Genomic DNA, 17,356 nt, shown 5'->3' with positions numbered 1-17,356 from the left:
TATATACATATATATAAACATACATATATATACATATATACACATACATACATATAAACATATTTACACACATATATATATACATATATATAAACATACATATATATACATATATACACATACATACATATAAACATATTTACACACATATATATATACATATATATACATATACATGTATACATACATATATATATACATATATATACATATAGACATATGTATATACATATATATATACATTTATATACATATATATGTATACATACATATATATACATATATATATACATACATATGTATACATACATATATATACATATATATATATACATACATATACATATATATATACATACATATACATATATATATATACATACATATACATATATATATACATACATATACATATATATATACATACATATACATATATATATACATACATATACATACATATATATACATATACATACATATATATACATATACATACATATATATACATATACATACATATATATACATATACATACATATATATACATATACATACATATATATACATATACATACATATATATACATATACATACATATACATACATATATATACATATATATACATATACATACATATACATACATATATATACATATACATACATATATATACATATACATACATATATATACATACATATACATATATATACATACATATACATATATATACGGATTATTAAAATAATTTGATAACGTTTTATTGCAAAAATTTGATAACGTATTATTAAAATAATTTGATTATGTATTATTAAAATAATTTGATAACGTATTATTAAAATCAATTGATAACTTATTACAATAATTTGATTACGTATTATTAAAATAATTTGATAACGTATTATTAAAATAATTTGATAGCTTATTATTAAAATAATTTTATAATGTATTATTAAAATAATTTGATAGCTTATTATTAAAATAATTTTATAATGTATTATTAAAATAATTTGATAACTTATTATTAAAATAATTTGATAAGTTATTAAAATAATTTAACTTATTAATAAAATAATTTGTTAACTTATTATTAAAATAATTTGAGAACGTATTATTAAAATAATTTGAGAACGTATTATTAAAATAATTTGAGAACGTATTATTAAAATAATTTGATAACGTATCATTGAAATAATTTGATAACGTATTATTAAAAGGCGGAAATATCGACCGTGTCGTTGTTTTAGCTATGTTGCTAGGGTCGATATATCGGCCATGCAGAGTTGGAAGTGTTAAATGTCCGTAAAGAGACATGAGACATGAAAGCATTGGAAAACTGTTCTGTTCAGGGGAATTCATTTTACTTTTCCTGTGACAGGTATTCTTTTTATTATGAAACTAGATGTGTAACGCGAGTAATGAAAATGGGTTTAGATCTGACGACCTAATAGGGAGATTAAATCTGGACAGTAATAGGAAGAATAGTATAGCGACGTTGAAATAATAGAGGAAAGTTCTTGGTTAGTAGATGTAGAACAGTTGAGGTAGCAAGCTCAGTTCACGTGGGTGGGGGGGGAGAAACGTAAACATGGGAGTTAGTGATAAAGATTGACGTAATCAAGTGATAAAGATTGACTTAATTGATTGAAGTGATAAAGATTGACTTAAGAGAAAGAAGGATAAATAAAAACTTGGACAGAGATAGGTTAGTTTGCAAATCACTTCGTGAAAGTCGTCCAATACATGCAAACATGTGAAATTGACGACAAACTAATGATGATGATGATGATGATAATGAAGAAAAGTATCTTTGAAGATTATTTGAAATGCATTGAAATATAAACTCACAGAAATATTTAAACCAATTCCAAATGAAATGAAAAGAAAACAAATATAAATTAAGTTTATATTTCCGTTTTTACAATTTTTCCTCCATTTCTTTTTATCCTACATAATGAAGATGTCTATATCGGTCACACTGACCTCAAACAAAAAGCAACGACAAAAAATAAAAATAAAACTATAGAAACTTCGGGTCAAAATTCGGTTAATAACTTCACCAGGATATGGCGTTCTTTTTGTACAATAAATATCTAGTCATGTTGCCACCAATCTATTATAGTACCGAGATGTTCAAAATAATTTAATGATGTAAAAAAAAAAAAAAAAAAAAAGTAAACGAACAAAAAGTGATATATAGAGTGAGGAACTTCCGGTGGTGAACTCCTTTCAAATTGTGAGCAATCTCTACTTTTTTATTGTTTGAAAATCTTCATTTTCATAACAGGTTCTAGAATTAATACTTATAAATTTAGTGAGCTCTCTTGCAGTTTAGATAAGCCAAAATGAGGCAAATACTGGGACATATTTGAGGGTACACCGTCTGTAAGAATGCCATTTGATTGACTACTGAAATTGATCTAATTATCTTAAAAGAATTTTAAAATTAAAATGAAACACTATTGAAATTTACGTAATAAAATTAAAGTGAAGCAACGTTTTAAAACAGAATTTTTTTTTTATTAAATGATTTTTATTAAATACAGAAATTTTTATGAAATGATTTTTATTAAATACGAAAACAAACAAATAAACAATTAGAAATTATATTGTTGGTCAAGATCAAAGTGTAGTATCTGTTCTTCAGATGCTGCACTTCATTTTCTTGTTTTCTTTCGGTGGAGGAGAAATCCTTCACGACTGAGACAATTTTTATTTTTGTACCTTTTCTCCACGTTAAAAAAACGACCCTGGTGTCTAACTCTGTCCCGTGGGGAGGCATAGTAAATAGGTACATAATATACGAGCAACATATTACGTCATGTAATTGTTGCTGCGTTAATAGACGATCAACAATTTGTTCTAGGTTTCCTTGTGTGTTGCATTTTCGCTTTTTTTTTTTTTTTTTTTTTGCTTATGAAGGATTCAATGAGATCTTATTGAATGTTTCTAATTTTAAAATAAATTAAAATGTTTAATTTTCAATGACTAATCAAATTGCTTTACTTAGATATGACTTTTTTATGACATTTTCAAAAATTGTTTTCCAATAATTAATTTTTTTATAATAGTAATTAAGTAGTTAATAATTAAACAATATTTAAATTCTTTAACAATAATTTATTTATTTTTATATTCTTTTGCAATAATTACGTCAATTTCAATCAAATTGCATACTTTCAGGCGGTGTATCCCCAAATATGTCCACGTATTTTCTTTATATTTTACTTCATCCAAACTGCAAGAGGGAATTTTAGTGCTTGTTTACATTGGTGATCTGTTAAACCAACGCATTTCAGGTGAAAACATTACGTACTCACATGTCATGACGAAATTAGTATATATTCTAAAATTTACGAAAAAAAAAAAGGATAGATAAATTATGAAGCCTCATATCAAAGGATTCCCGGCCCTGTCGGTGGGGCATTAGAATACGCCGACTGCCCCCCTACAGAGGGTAAAAGTTCCTCAATGGGGGTCCTGGATATGACCTTAAATTATATCCAGTGGTGAGGCCTCAGCTTGTGGGCTTTGGGGAGTGTGGAGCCACCTTTTAATTACCATTGCTCCCAGGTCCACTCTGACCCGGAGTGGTAGTACCTGTTAGAGTCCCAACTATGGATTAAATAGAAACCGACGTGAAAACAACAAATATATTGTATTAAAAAAATTTTTCTTCAAAATCTTTGGATTCGGCATTAAATAACCCGAAAAGGGTTGATATGCTGTAAAACAAAAATAACCAACCAATCAACTCAAAGAATTCCAAAAACAAAAATAAAATTCACGCCGTGCAGTTTGAATGTTAGAAGCTTGCAAGAAAAGCCAAGAGAGGTTGTAGAATTTCTTGAGTGAAAATGTATTGATCCAACGCGGAGGTCTTTGTGCGGATCGCACGATCTTTGTGGGCCCCTTGCAAAATTCAGAGTTGCCCAACAACAACAACATTGGTAAATAGGTTCATTTCCTGTTGAAAATATAAGCTCCAATCCCTGTTCTATCGCCACAATGTTGCATCCCTGTACTTGTTTTGCAAATACTTCCACAGAATGTGCTCTGACGAAATCACTGAACTCGTGCCTCTCCAAATCCAACTAGCAGCAAAATCGCACCCCTTCACTGTAGAATTTCCAATATACTGGAAAACTTGCTATTCAAATAGCTTTTTGTTTTCTTTTTACTACTTGCCTTTGGATTTCCCTCTCTGCTCTTTGTTTCCTCGACATGCAGAATTTTTTTTAAATGTAATGTGAACAAACATGTTTCTGTACAACTTCACATTAAAGATACTACTATAAATCTAACCCCTAATCGCTTTTATATGGAGATCGATTCAGACAAAGCATGAAGCCATTTTACGTAAGAAGCTAAAAAATATAACCTAACAAATGTAAATGTTATATGGATGGATTCCATTTTCTCCCGTTTTTTTTTGTTTTTTGGGGTAATTATTTTGAAAAATCACCGGTTTTACGGAGAGTAAAAAAAATGCATATGAGATTTTTCTTTTTTTAATAATCTTTCTTCTTGAGAATATAACAAGAATTACGATGAATCAATTTTAATTTACAAGTTTTATATTTGTTATATTATAGTCATACCTAATATATATATATATATATATATATATATATATATATATATATACACTTCTGATTCAACAGTTGCTATATATATATTCAACAGTATATATATATATATATATACTTCTGATTCAAAAGTTGCTCTTTTTCCCCGATTTTTCTGGAGATCTTTTCCATTCACCGAGCGTTTTGTTTTTGTTTTTTTTTCAGCTGGCGTGTTGTATAGAATGGCATTCAAACGTTGTCGCTCGGCGAATGGAAAAGATATCCAGAAAAATCGCTAAAAAAAGAACAACTCTGTCGTGTTCAAATAGACGTGCTTGAATAATGACTTGCAGCCAAAATATAAATATATGTATAAACATTTGAAAAATTCTTTCCCACTTGCGCATTAGTATCAAGGAATAAATTTTTGGCTTCAGTTTGAAGAGCGCATATCAAGGGGAGACTACTGAAAGAATCGAAAATCTCAATAAATGTCAACAACGATACAATAACACGAAATAAAACATTAATTATCTGAACATTTATTGAATTAAAATAAAATTAAGAAAATGCTAATAAGACAAAATAGGTTTTTTTATTCATGATTGTGAGTTACACAAAATTGTCCCTTTGGCCAAGATCAAAGTGTAGTATCTGTTCTTCAGATGCAGCACTTCCATTTCTTGTTCTCTTTCAGTGGAGGAAAAATCCTTCACGGCTGAGACAATTTTTATTTTTGTACCTTTTCTCCACGTTAAAAAACGACCCTGGTGTCTAACTCTGTCCCGTGGGGAGACATTGTAAATAGGTACACAAAATAAATGAAAGTCATCAAAATGTATGATTTTAAATCTATAAATAGTTTCGAACAGGTATTAATGGAATGCATTAATAGTTTCGAACAGGCATTAATGGAATGCATTAATAGTTTCGAACAGGCATTAATGGAATGCATTAATAGTTTCGAACAGGCATTAATGGAATGCATTAATAGTTTCGAACAGGCATTAATGGAATGCATTAATAGTTTCGAACAGGCATTAATGGAATGCATTAATAGTTTCGAACAGGCATTAATGGAATGCATTAATAGTTTCGAACAGGCATTAATGGAATGCATTAATAGTTTCGAACAGGCATTAATGGAATGCATTAATAGTTTCGAACAGGCATTAATGGAATGCATTAATAGTTTCGAACAGGCATTAATGGAATGCATTAATAGTTTCGAACAGGCATTAATGGAATGCATTAATAGTTTCGAACAGGCATTAATGGAATGCATTAATAGTTTCGAACAGGCATTAATGGAATGCATTAATAGTTTCGAACAGGCATTAATGGAATGCATTAATAGTTTCGAACAGGCATTAATGGAATGCATTAATAGTTTTGAACAGGCATTAATGGAATGCATTAATAGTTTTGAACAGGCATTAATGGAATGCATTAATAGTTTTGAACAGGCATTAATGGAATGCATTAATAGTTTTTAACAGGCATTAATGGAATGCATAAATAGTTTTTAACAGGCATTAATGGAATGCATAAATAGTTTTGAACAGGCATTAATGGAATGCATTAATAGTTTTTAACAGGCATTAATGGAATGCATTAATAGTTTTGAACAGGCATTAATGGAATGCATAAATAGTTTTGAACAGGCATTAATGGAATGCATTAATAGTTTTGAACAGGCATTAATGGAATGCATTAATAGTTTTGAACAGGCATTAATGGAATGCATTAATAGTTTTGAACAGGCATTAATGGAATGTCTTAATAGTTTTGAACAGGCATTAATGGAATGCATTATTAGTTTTGAACAGGCATTAATGGAATGCATTAATAGTTTTGAACAGGCATTAATGGAATGCATTAATAGTTTTGAACAGGCATTAATGGAATGCATTATTAGTTTTGAACAGGCATTAATGGAATGCATTATTAGTTTTGAACAGGCATTAATGGAATGCATTAATAGTTTTGAACAGGCATTAATGGAATGCATTAATAGTTTTGAACAGGCATTAATGGAATGCATTAATAGTTTTGAACAGGCATTAATGGAATGCATAAATAGTTTTGAACAGGCATTAATGGAATGCATTAATAGTTTTGAACAGGCATTAATGGAATGCATAAATAGTTTTGAACAGGCATTAATGGAATGCATTAATAGTTTTGAACAGGCATTAATGGAATGCATTATTAGTTTTGAACAGGCATTAATGGAATGCATTAATAGTTTTGAACAGGCATTAATGGAATGCATTAATAGTTTTGAACAGGCATTAATGGAATGCATTATTAGTTTTGAACAGGCATTAATGGAATGCATTAATAGTTTTGAACAGGCATTAATGGAATGCATTAATAGTTTTGAACAGGCATTAATGGAATGCATTAATAGTTTTGAACAGGCATTAATGGAATGCATTATTAGTTTTGAACAGGCATTAATGGAATGCATTAATAGTTTTGAACAGGCATTAATGGAATGCATTAATAGTTTTGAACAGGCATTAATGGAATGCATTAATAGTTTTGAACAGGCATTAATGGAATGCATAAATAGTTTTGAACAGGCATTAATGGAATGCATTAATAGTTTTGAACAGGCATTAATGGAATGCATAAATAGTTTTGAACAGGCATTTATGGAATGCATTAATAGTTTTGAACAGGCATTAATGGAATGCATTAATAGTTTTGAACAGGCATTAATGGAATGCATAAATAGTTTTGAACAGGCATTAATGGAATGCATTAATAGTTTTTAACAGGCATTAATGGAATGCATTAATAGCTTTGAACAGGCATTAATGGAATGCATTAATAGTTTCGAACAGGCATTAAGTGAATGCATAAATAGTTTTGAATAGGCGTTAATGAAATGCGCGTGACTTTTTTGAGAAAACTTTCTTATTTCTAAATTTTCAATTTTCGTAAAAAAGTTAAAATTCTGAAATTTCCGTAACAAATAAAAATATAAATACTCATTAAATTCATGATTGTTCCGCCTTTTCTGCTGAAATTGCATTATCTCCCCCAATGTGCGCTCTTCAAATTGAAACCAAAAAAGTTCTCCGGCGACAGTAATGCACAAGTGCCGATTCTTTTTATCGAAGCATTTTTTTTCTTCATTCATAGGCGTTCCAATATATACTAACAATCAATGAGTTTTCATTTCATACAGTATATTTATATTACTTACTTGTTTCGTAGAGTTGTACTCCTTTTTCACCCCCACAGTGTAAACGGAAATCTGTCGGACATTTAGTGGAACAATTAGATTCTGGAATTTGTCGAAAGTTTCTCGCCAAAACAGCGCAGAAGCATTGACTACTAAAAAGAAACCAGGGTAAAAAGATTTTCTTTAGATAAACTGTAAAATAAGATTAACAAAAACGGAGTTTCTTTGTGTGCATCTAACGACAAAAATGCAATTTTAAACTACAGTGTGACAAGCAAATATGTATTTTTAAATTATATATGGACGGACATTCAAAAGAGAAGCAATAAATGTAGAAAAGTGATAAATTATTGGTTATAATTAAGCTTGTCTACTTTTTCTGACTTTCAATTTCAGCTTTGCAAACGGAACAACTCGGCCGGGCCCTGCGGGGCTTGGCAACAATGTTCAAGCAAAGACCATATATGGTGGCGACCCCACAGATAAGACCATTGCTCTTGTAGCAATCAGTTATTGGTGAATGTAGGGGAAACCCTTCATAACAATTGTCACTATCCAGCTCCCCTACTCCCCGGGGAGCTGGTTCCCTTTTCCCCAATCTCTCCACATTAAAAAACGGCCTTGTGCCTAATTTGCTCAGTGAGGAAGCAAATAAATCCCGCCTTGCAAACGGAACTGTTAAGTTGTCTCCCTTTGTCTTGAGATAAAAGGAGCTCTTCTTTGTGTTAATTTTTTAGTGTGCAGTATGGTAAGAACAATAAAATGTAATTCTATTAAATTTGTTTTAAAAAAAAAACAAAAAAACTTACAATTTTGGAATTATTTTCATGCATGCGCCATTATAAAAACAAGTATTTAACTCTGTATTTGACTAGAACAAAACTTATTTTGGAAAAATAAGGCATATTATATTACTGAAATTTTGAAGATTGAAGAACCCAAATAATACAAATAGTCTGTTCTCGTTTTAATTGTTATTTTATTAACCTTTCGGTCGATGTCTGCAAGGACCCGTGGCGCAGTGGTACTTGGAAAATCAATTGTAAAAAGTGATATCCTCCTGAAGGTTCAATCCTCAGTGTGGGCGATCAAAAAATATAATTGCGAATTACTTAGGACCTCTATCCAGTCATGGCTGACAGAACGAGAGCATGCTACCCCTGTGAAGTAAATAAAGGGTTCCGCTCGATTTTTCCGTTCAAATTCCCAAATCCGACAGAAACATTCTCGAGTTCGACAAGATATACCTGAAGAAGGTCGGAGGTTACATCGACCGAAACGTTGTGAAAATCACACCCAAGATGAGAACAGTAGTCCGATGAATCAAAATAATACGAATGAATTATCTAGACTATATTTCTCTTTGCTTGTCTGGCCGTTTCACCTTTTCTTGGAAACTACAAAACTGACTGAAATTTTGTATGAACCTTTGTTATGATTAAGTGCTGCAAACTAAGTATTATAGTAGCTGTTCCATACACAGTTAGGGATTTATTAATCTATTTATTTAGTCACTAGAATAAGATATTTATTTTCATTTTTTTTTTTTTTTAGAAACTCTTAGTCCAATCTGACTACAATTTCGTATGAACTTTTATGATTAGGTTCAGCAATTATTATAGTATCCGTTCGATGCACGGTAGGAGATTAATAGAATTAATATTTAATGCAAAAAAAAAAATCAACATATTCAGCAATCAATTTGGAATACCACACTCATTCTAAATCAACGGGCTATAACCTTTGCCAGTTTTAAAGGGGTTAAAAAGTCTACTTAAGATAATAATGTTAATGCGTTACCCATTTTGTATTCCGGCATAAGGAAGATGGTATTTCACGCAGCTAGCAATACATTTTTCGATGCTCAGGTTTGATGAATTTAGGGCAGAATAAATTTCAAGCGACTTTTCAGAATATTCAAAACATCCCATGTAATCAGCTGCAATGAAAAAGAGTAGTAGTAGTAGTAGTAGTAGTAGTAGTATATTAATACCGTATTACCTTTAACGTACGTGCATAAGTGTGTCACGGTTTCCAGATTATAAATTATTTAATCGGGAGATCCTATTTATTAAAAAAGAGGATAAAAGGTGATAATATATTATGAACATTAAATTAGTGTATAGATTCGCTAACTTAATGTTCGTAATATGTTATCACCTCCTAGCCTCCTTTTTAATAAATAGAATCTCCCGATCACGGAAGACGTAATGTAAAAAAAATAGTAAAATTTAAAAAATTGATGTCGCTTTTGGGTTGTACGTGAAACTAAAATATACCTTCTTGGTCTTCTGGCTATGATCCAAGGGTAGTATCTGTTCTGTCTAAAGATGATATAATGATATCGTGGGGTTTCCGTTCGCGCCGGGCGTTCATACAATGTAAATAAGTCACCGCTTTAAGGACATTGGAAATAAACCGTAATAACCAGATATATTCTGACACTACATTAACCAGATAAATAGTTTTACAGTTTTAACAAAATGGCCGCGATAATATCGCGGGTCATCATTCACGTTGAACGTTCACATAATGCTCAGCAGCATTATATTAAATATGAAAGATGCCGCTGTAAAATGTCCACAAGTTTCGCTAGTATACATAAATTTAATGATTTCTTTTCCAAAAAAAATATTGCAATAAAACTAAAAAAAAAAATTGGTGCGTATCCATAACTTCCCCACACCCCTAAAAAAATAAGGGAAAATCTTGACGCTGTACGTATCTGTGGCAGAAATAAAATAACGCACACTAAAAAAAAAGTCACATAAATCAATCAAGTAATTATATTAAAAATAAAACAAACAAAACAAAATGAAAATCAAATTTTATGACTAAACGACGATATCTGGACGCCATTTAGAAATCCCATCACCGATTGACTCCCCTTGAAATAGCTCTTTAGAAGTAGAGTTTAGAATCAGTGTTATACATCATCGTAGTGCCTACGAATTCTCATTAATCGATTAAAACTGATTTCATTATAAAAAAAATAAAACTATTTCATCAATTTACGCGATTTTTGGTGCACGATATTTTCTTTTCGTCACAGATACGTACAACGAGAAGATTTTTTTTTTTTTTTTTTTTTTCTTAGACGGGGTTTATGGCCAAACACTAAAAATTTTACTGATCGATTAGATGAAAAACATTCAGTAAATCTATTCTTTCTCAAATTCAAATATATAAGTTCATTTTTATCAAAATGCAATAAAAAAAAAAACACTTAAAGGAGATTATATATATATATATATAACTACTTCATTTACTCACATAAAATGGGCCTTTTTCCTGTAAGTGCATGTTCATTGGCTGATAGGAAGGGCGCAGTGGATAGTAGAAAGCTGATTGGCTAGCTAAAATCTCCATAGAAAGTGCGTATATAAAAACGACAGACAACCACAAAATTTGCGCATAAGCCTGAAGAATCCTAGAGTAGATGAAACGCGAAATATTCAGTAATAGCTTAATCGTCATATATATTTTATAAATTACTATATAATTTAAAGGGGGTTAGAACAGTAGTCTAAAGAGCAGAGTGTATTTTAATGTGATAGTAAAATCACTAATTTAATTAAAACACAAGAAAAAACAGTGCTCGTTGTAATGCAGATGTATAAGCTCGATAGGCACATATCCTAGAGCTACTTTAATATTTAGTAAGGGGATTGATAATTTCTAATTCAAATTAAAATTAAAAATTAAAAATCTGTTTCATAAGAAGGAACATAACAAAGCCAATAAATTGTACGCTCGTTTCGGAAACGATGTTTTTATTGCAATAGACATTAAGTCATGGACAATAATTTTAACATATAGTTTTTTTTTTTAAAACAAAGTCTCCTCACCAGCAAAAATATTGAGTGTTTTTTTTTTTATAAAAGACACCATAAATAAACCTAGCATTTTTAAGTAAGGCAGATGTATCTGGAAACTATTAAAATACAAAGGAAAATAGTTACTTATTCATGTTGATAAGCAAAGTAAGATGGGTTGAGAATAAAAATTAGAATAAAATTATAAAGCTGAATTTGTTTTAAATATAAGGTAATAATAATAATATGTTTTTAAGAAAATTTAACAAATATATATATATATATATATATATATATATATACCTTCTAATGGTTCGCCTTTTGAAAATTGTAATTATCGTCAAAGCATTCATTTGATGTTAGATGTAGCTTATAATGCTCGAAATTATTGAATTTTCAAAGTGAACGCCAATGGAATATCTTTCATTCATTCATTTCGCCAATGAAATATCTTTAACGGCTAGAATACGTTAGTAACGCCTAATTTAAATTAAACAGTAGATTTTAAAAAATAAAGGGAGATAATCGTCTCCAAGGGAGATAATCAGTCTTTATGCTGTTTTATATAATATAAAAGAATCTTATTGAAAGTCATTAAATAAACTTAATAATATTTTAATCATTTATTTATTTATTTATTTATTTATTGAAATTAATAAAAATAGTAACATGCAAAGGTTAAATTTAAATAGTAATTTAAATAAGATATAAAATAATGGTAAATATATCAGATAAACTAATAATAATAATGACGATCCAAATTTTATCAATAAAGATATGAAATTATAAATTACAAATTCTAAGATAGATTATTAAGAAATATTTTTAATGACTTATGCTGGTTTATAGACGTAGAAGCGAAGTAGACTGAGTTTTGTTTAATGTATTTATTGTCAGGTAGATTAAGGGCAGGTTGGTTTGTATTTAGTTGATAGATTGTTTAAAATGGGTGTAGTTATTTAACCGTGTGGTATAGCTATGGTTGTCATTAACATCATTTAAATTTGGGGTTTGTGATACTGTGCAGCTATAAACTACATTTTTTTTATTTTTCAGGTGCCTTGTAGAGGGCATCTATATTTCCTTCTACAGTTATATTTTCTGCCTGCTATATTTTCTGTATTTGTATTTTGTATCTTATTAATTTTTTATTGTTAGAACTGATTATTTTTTTATGAAGGTTTGGAATAGTTGAGCAAGACACTTTGATCCTGTTCTTATTAATGATTTTATTGTATCTATGAGGGACTTTAAAGTTTTTTCTAATATTTTAAAGAATTCTCTGGCTATGTTTGTCTCCAGATTTTTGGAATATGGAGGGTTGAACCATAGGATCTCCCTATGTCTGTTTTTACGCTTATGGACTTTGGTTTGTTGTTTATTTGTGTTAGTTAGGTAATTTGCATAATTTTTTAAACATTTATTTTAATTATATTTTTATTAGTTTTTTTTTCGGTTTTGTTATGGGGTGATCATCTTTAGTTAAATATTACGTGTAATTATATTCATGCAGATATTCTACATGATTAATATCTGCATAATAAGACTGTAGTAATAACAAACCTCTTTCCATATATGTTTATGTAAAAACTATTTTTTGTTTAAAAATTTTGCCTACAAAACATCTCTTTGCGTTTCTTGTCTACAGACATGAAACTTCATATATTGGATATTTGAACCAATGCGAATCTTTATGTTTTATTTTAGCCGGGGGAAATCGATGCAAAATTGTGAAAATTAAAAAAAAAAATGAAATTTACCAGGTGAAGGTCGAACGATGCTATTACGAATATGCATGCGTAACGTGGTAGCTATTAGTTCATGATTTAATTTTTAGCCTTGCAACAAACATGTTTTCATAGGTCAGGCATTAACGGAAGAGGAAAAAGTAAATCGTAAGCTACACGTTTTGGTTTCTATTCTCGGTGGTGGCGGACGCGTCATTTTTTTTTAACTTTTTAAATCATTACGATATATTAAGTCCAATATATCATATATATATATATATATATATATATATATATATATATATATATATATATATATATATATATATAAATGAACGTGTCTGTGTGTATGTCTGTGTGTGTACATTTCCCTACGCAATAACTCTGTTAATTTTAAGTCTACTGACTCGAAAAAATTTTTAGTTACCAATATGTAAATGTATGTATGTTTGCATATCTGCCTAAAACTTTCGACAGAAGCGACGGATTTTACCAACATCAGTATCGTTTTGAAGTTCGACCTTTCAGACGACAATTATCGAAAAATTAGCTAAAAACATTAATATCTTCACCTTCAACTGGGCACTTTTCTAGAGTGGGGTCGCTTTTTTCGCAGATATTTTTAGAGTCATCTTCTCATTTCGATTGTATAGCCTTAATTTAAACATGTCAGTTCCGGTTTGGTGGTGGTCGTAAAAGCAAAGACGTTAGGTTTTTTCCCGTTCTTTTCCTCTTTCGCGGTATGGGTTCGAGCCTCCTTTCCTACTACCGTTTTTTTTTTTTTTTTTTTTTTTTTTTTTTTTTTTGCTCAACATACACATCCAAGCACCCGGGGAACACCGGGTTGAAATGCTAGTATATCTATAAATCTGAACGTGTGTGTGTGTGTGTGTGTGTGTCTGTCTGTCTGTCTGTCTGTCTGTGTGTGTGTGTGTGTGTGTGTGTGTGTGTGTGTGTGTGTGTGTGTGTACACACACATTTCTCTACGCAATAACTTTCGATTCTCGGTGGTGGCGGACGAGTCATTTTTTTTTTTTTTAACTTTTTAAATCATTACTATATATTAGGTCCAATCTATATATATATATATATATATATATATATATATAAAGTGAACGTGTCTGTGTGTGTACATTTCCCTACGCAATAACTGTCAATTTTAAGTCTACTGACTCGAAATTTGATATACATGGTACTGAGATTTGGGAAAATCTTTGTGATCGGTTTTCGGCTAGAATTTTGGCTGTTAATGGGTCAATGTCCAACGATTTGACCTTTGAGAACTCTACCAAACTCCTCCTATAATTTTGGTTCTAAACACTTGAAGGTTCCTTGGACATGGATCTAACTTAATAACTTGATTTGAGCCTCAAACAATAAATGTTAAGGGGTCATAAAAGGGGCTAAAGTTAAAAAAATTGACAACTTTTTTTTTTTTTTGCTCCACATACACGTTCAAGGACCCGGGCAACACCGGGTTGAAATGATAGTATATCTATAAAGGTGAACGTGTCTGTGTGTGTCTGTGTACGCAATAACTCTGTTAATTTGAAGTCTACAGACTCGAAATTTTATATACAGGGTATTGAGATTTGGGAAAATCTTTGTAATCAGTTTTTGGATAGAAATTTGGTTGTTAATGGGTCAAAGTTCTACGATTCGACCTTTGAGAACTCTACCAAACTTCTCCGACAATTTTGGGTCTAAACACTTGAAATTTTAGATATAGGTTCCTTGGGTATGGATCTAACTTAATAACTTGATTTGAGCCCAAAACAATAAATTTTAAGGGGTCCTAATAGGGGTCAAATTTTTTAAAAAATTGACCTCTGCGGTTTCTACCAAACAATTTCTGGTCTAAACATCTGAAATTTTACATAAAGGGTATTCAGAGATATGGTAAACTTTTTAATTTAAGATTTTAGTTAACGATATGTAAATGTATGTATGTATGTATGTATGTATGTATGTATGTATGTATGTATGTATGTATGCATGTTTGCATGTCTGCCTAAAACTTTCGACAGAGCGACGGATTTTATTAAGATCAGTATCGTTTTGAAGTTCGACCTTTCAGACGACAAATATCGAAAAATTGGCTAAATTTATTAATACCTTAACCTTAAACTGAGCACTTTTCTACAGGGGGGGGGTCGCTTTTTTGCCGATATTTTTTAAAGTCATCCTCTCCTTTCGATTGTGTAGCCTTAATTTAAAAATAAATCACTTCTGGTTTGCCGGTGGTCGTAACAGCAAAGACGTCAGTTCCCCCCCCCCCCGTTCTTTTTCTCCTTCGCGGTACGGGTTCGAGCCTGCCTTCCTACTACCACTTTTCTTCTTTTTTTTTTTTTTTTTGCTCAACACACACATTTAAATAACCGGGCAACGCCGGCCTGAAATGCCAGTATAATATAATAATAAATACGCAATCTACATTAATCAAAATATTATATTTAAGCGTATTTTACGACGGGGAAATACCTGCCGGCCTGCTAGTTTAAATATCATTTTGGGAATATGGGCTCGCACGTATATGATGCAATCTAGAAATACAATTTTCACGGACTCTGCGGATTAAATACGGCTGTAATATCGTCTCGAATGCTGTCTTCCTATTGTGTCTGGTTTAGCAGGTAGTTTACATATCCCCAAAGAAAATAATCTAATGGGGTTAAATCGCACGAACAAGGTGGCCACTGAAAAGATCCATATCGTGAAATTATTCCTTCATCAAATGTTTCTCTTCAGCAAATCGATCGTATCTCACGCCGTGTGGCATGTGGTTCTGTCCTGCTGAAACCACAAGTCTAATTGCCAAACCAAGCCGAACTCAAAATAGCCGGTAGATGCCAAATCTATAATTAAAGAAAAAATAGAGTTGTCAATTTAAAGTTCGCCGCCTCTAAAAAAATAATTTTAAGATTTATATTATGTTTCATCTGGATATGATAATATGAGAGGTCATGAATAATTAAAGATTTTAAATATAGTGTCCCTACAAGGTTTTATTTATCTTGTTTGGGATGACACTCAATTTAGACGTTTTTTTTTCTTTGTTATTTTTTCTTTGTTTTTGTTTGCTGTTCTTTTTTTTTTTTTTTTTTTTTTTGTCTGTGTTTTTTGGGGGTTTTTTTTTTTTAACTGAGAAGTGCCTAAAACATAAGGAAAAATCGTTTATTAAACAAATGTCTATTCATGTCTAAATAGTCACACCCAATTATCAACGCTAATTATACGATAAATAACATTGCTGCTTGACAGGCAGATGTACAACGAAGTTCTGAACAGAAATGCCAAATCCAATTGTAACGTCTATTCAACTGCATCCATTTGTCATTTGTTTTTGTTTTTTTTTCTTTAATGCTGATCTGAAATGTTCTTTTGTGGCAAACGACGCTGCTCCCACCAACAGGTAAGAAATGAATTAAATGTTGCGACACAATGGCAAGTAAATTGCATCTTTTCTATAGGCAGACTTGTTCATCTCTAAAACCATATAAGTAATTATGTTTGTATAACAAAAAAAATGTTGTTATTATTATTTAATACGACTTGCTTCAGACAAGGTATGAAACGACATGGTGTCAAACTTAAAAAAATATCATGTTAATGTTAAAAACTAGCGAAATATAAAAGATTATTTAGGTAGATCATGACCCAGAAAGCAGCAATTCTTTTCCCTTTATCAGAAACGTCGTTCATGGGATGCGTGAACTAAAGGATAAAATAAGAGAAGCGAGAGAAGACTACTGAAAGTAAATGCAAAGTATATTTTCTACTCTTCAATACTAATAGTAAGAATAGTTTCCTCGGCATACATACATACATACATACATGCATACATACATACATTATATATATGTTATACATATATATAATATAATATATATATTATATATATTATATAATATATATATAATATATATGAAATATAATAACATTATATATATATAATATATATGAAATATAATAACATTATATATATAATATATATGAAATATAATAACATTATATATATAATATATATGAAATATAATAACATTA

The 17,356-nt window shown here is 30.3% G+C and overlaps 1 protein-coding gene across 6 annotated transcripts in view; it reads right to left on the bottom strand.

The window, feature by feature from the left end:
* Positions 1 to 17,356, bottom strand: part of LOC145293936 (uncharacterized) — a 439,557-nt gene that overhangs the window by 337,099 nt on the left and 85,102 nt on the right. For 5 of the 6 annotated variants that reach the window (XM_080140784.1, XM_080140780.1, XM_080140782.1 and 2 more), the window contains 2 exons: positions 9,571 to 9,709; positions 7,792 to 7,922 (listed from right to left, as the gene is read on the bottom strand). The exons of the other annotated variant lie outside the window; for it this stretch is intronic. In XM_080140784.1, the coding sequence (XP_079996910.1) occupies positions 7,792 to 7,922; positions 9,571 to 9,709 (270 nt within the window). The remainder of the gene's footprint in view (positions 1 to 7,791; positions 7,923 to 9,570; positions 9,710 to 17,356) is intronic. 6 annotated transcript variants of the gene reach the window in all.

Source organism: Euprymna scolopes, chromosome 15, assembly GCF_053919585.1.
Source record: "Euprymna scolopes isolate OS-2025 chromosome 15, ASM5391958v1, whole genome shotgun sequence".
NCBI classification, from domain to species: Eukaryota; Metazoa; Mollusca; class Cephalopoda; order Sepiida; family Sepiolidae; genus Euprymna; species Euprymna scolopes.
Note: the sequence above shows the minus strand (reverse complement) of the source record. Positions and strands in the feature narration are given on the sequence as shown.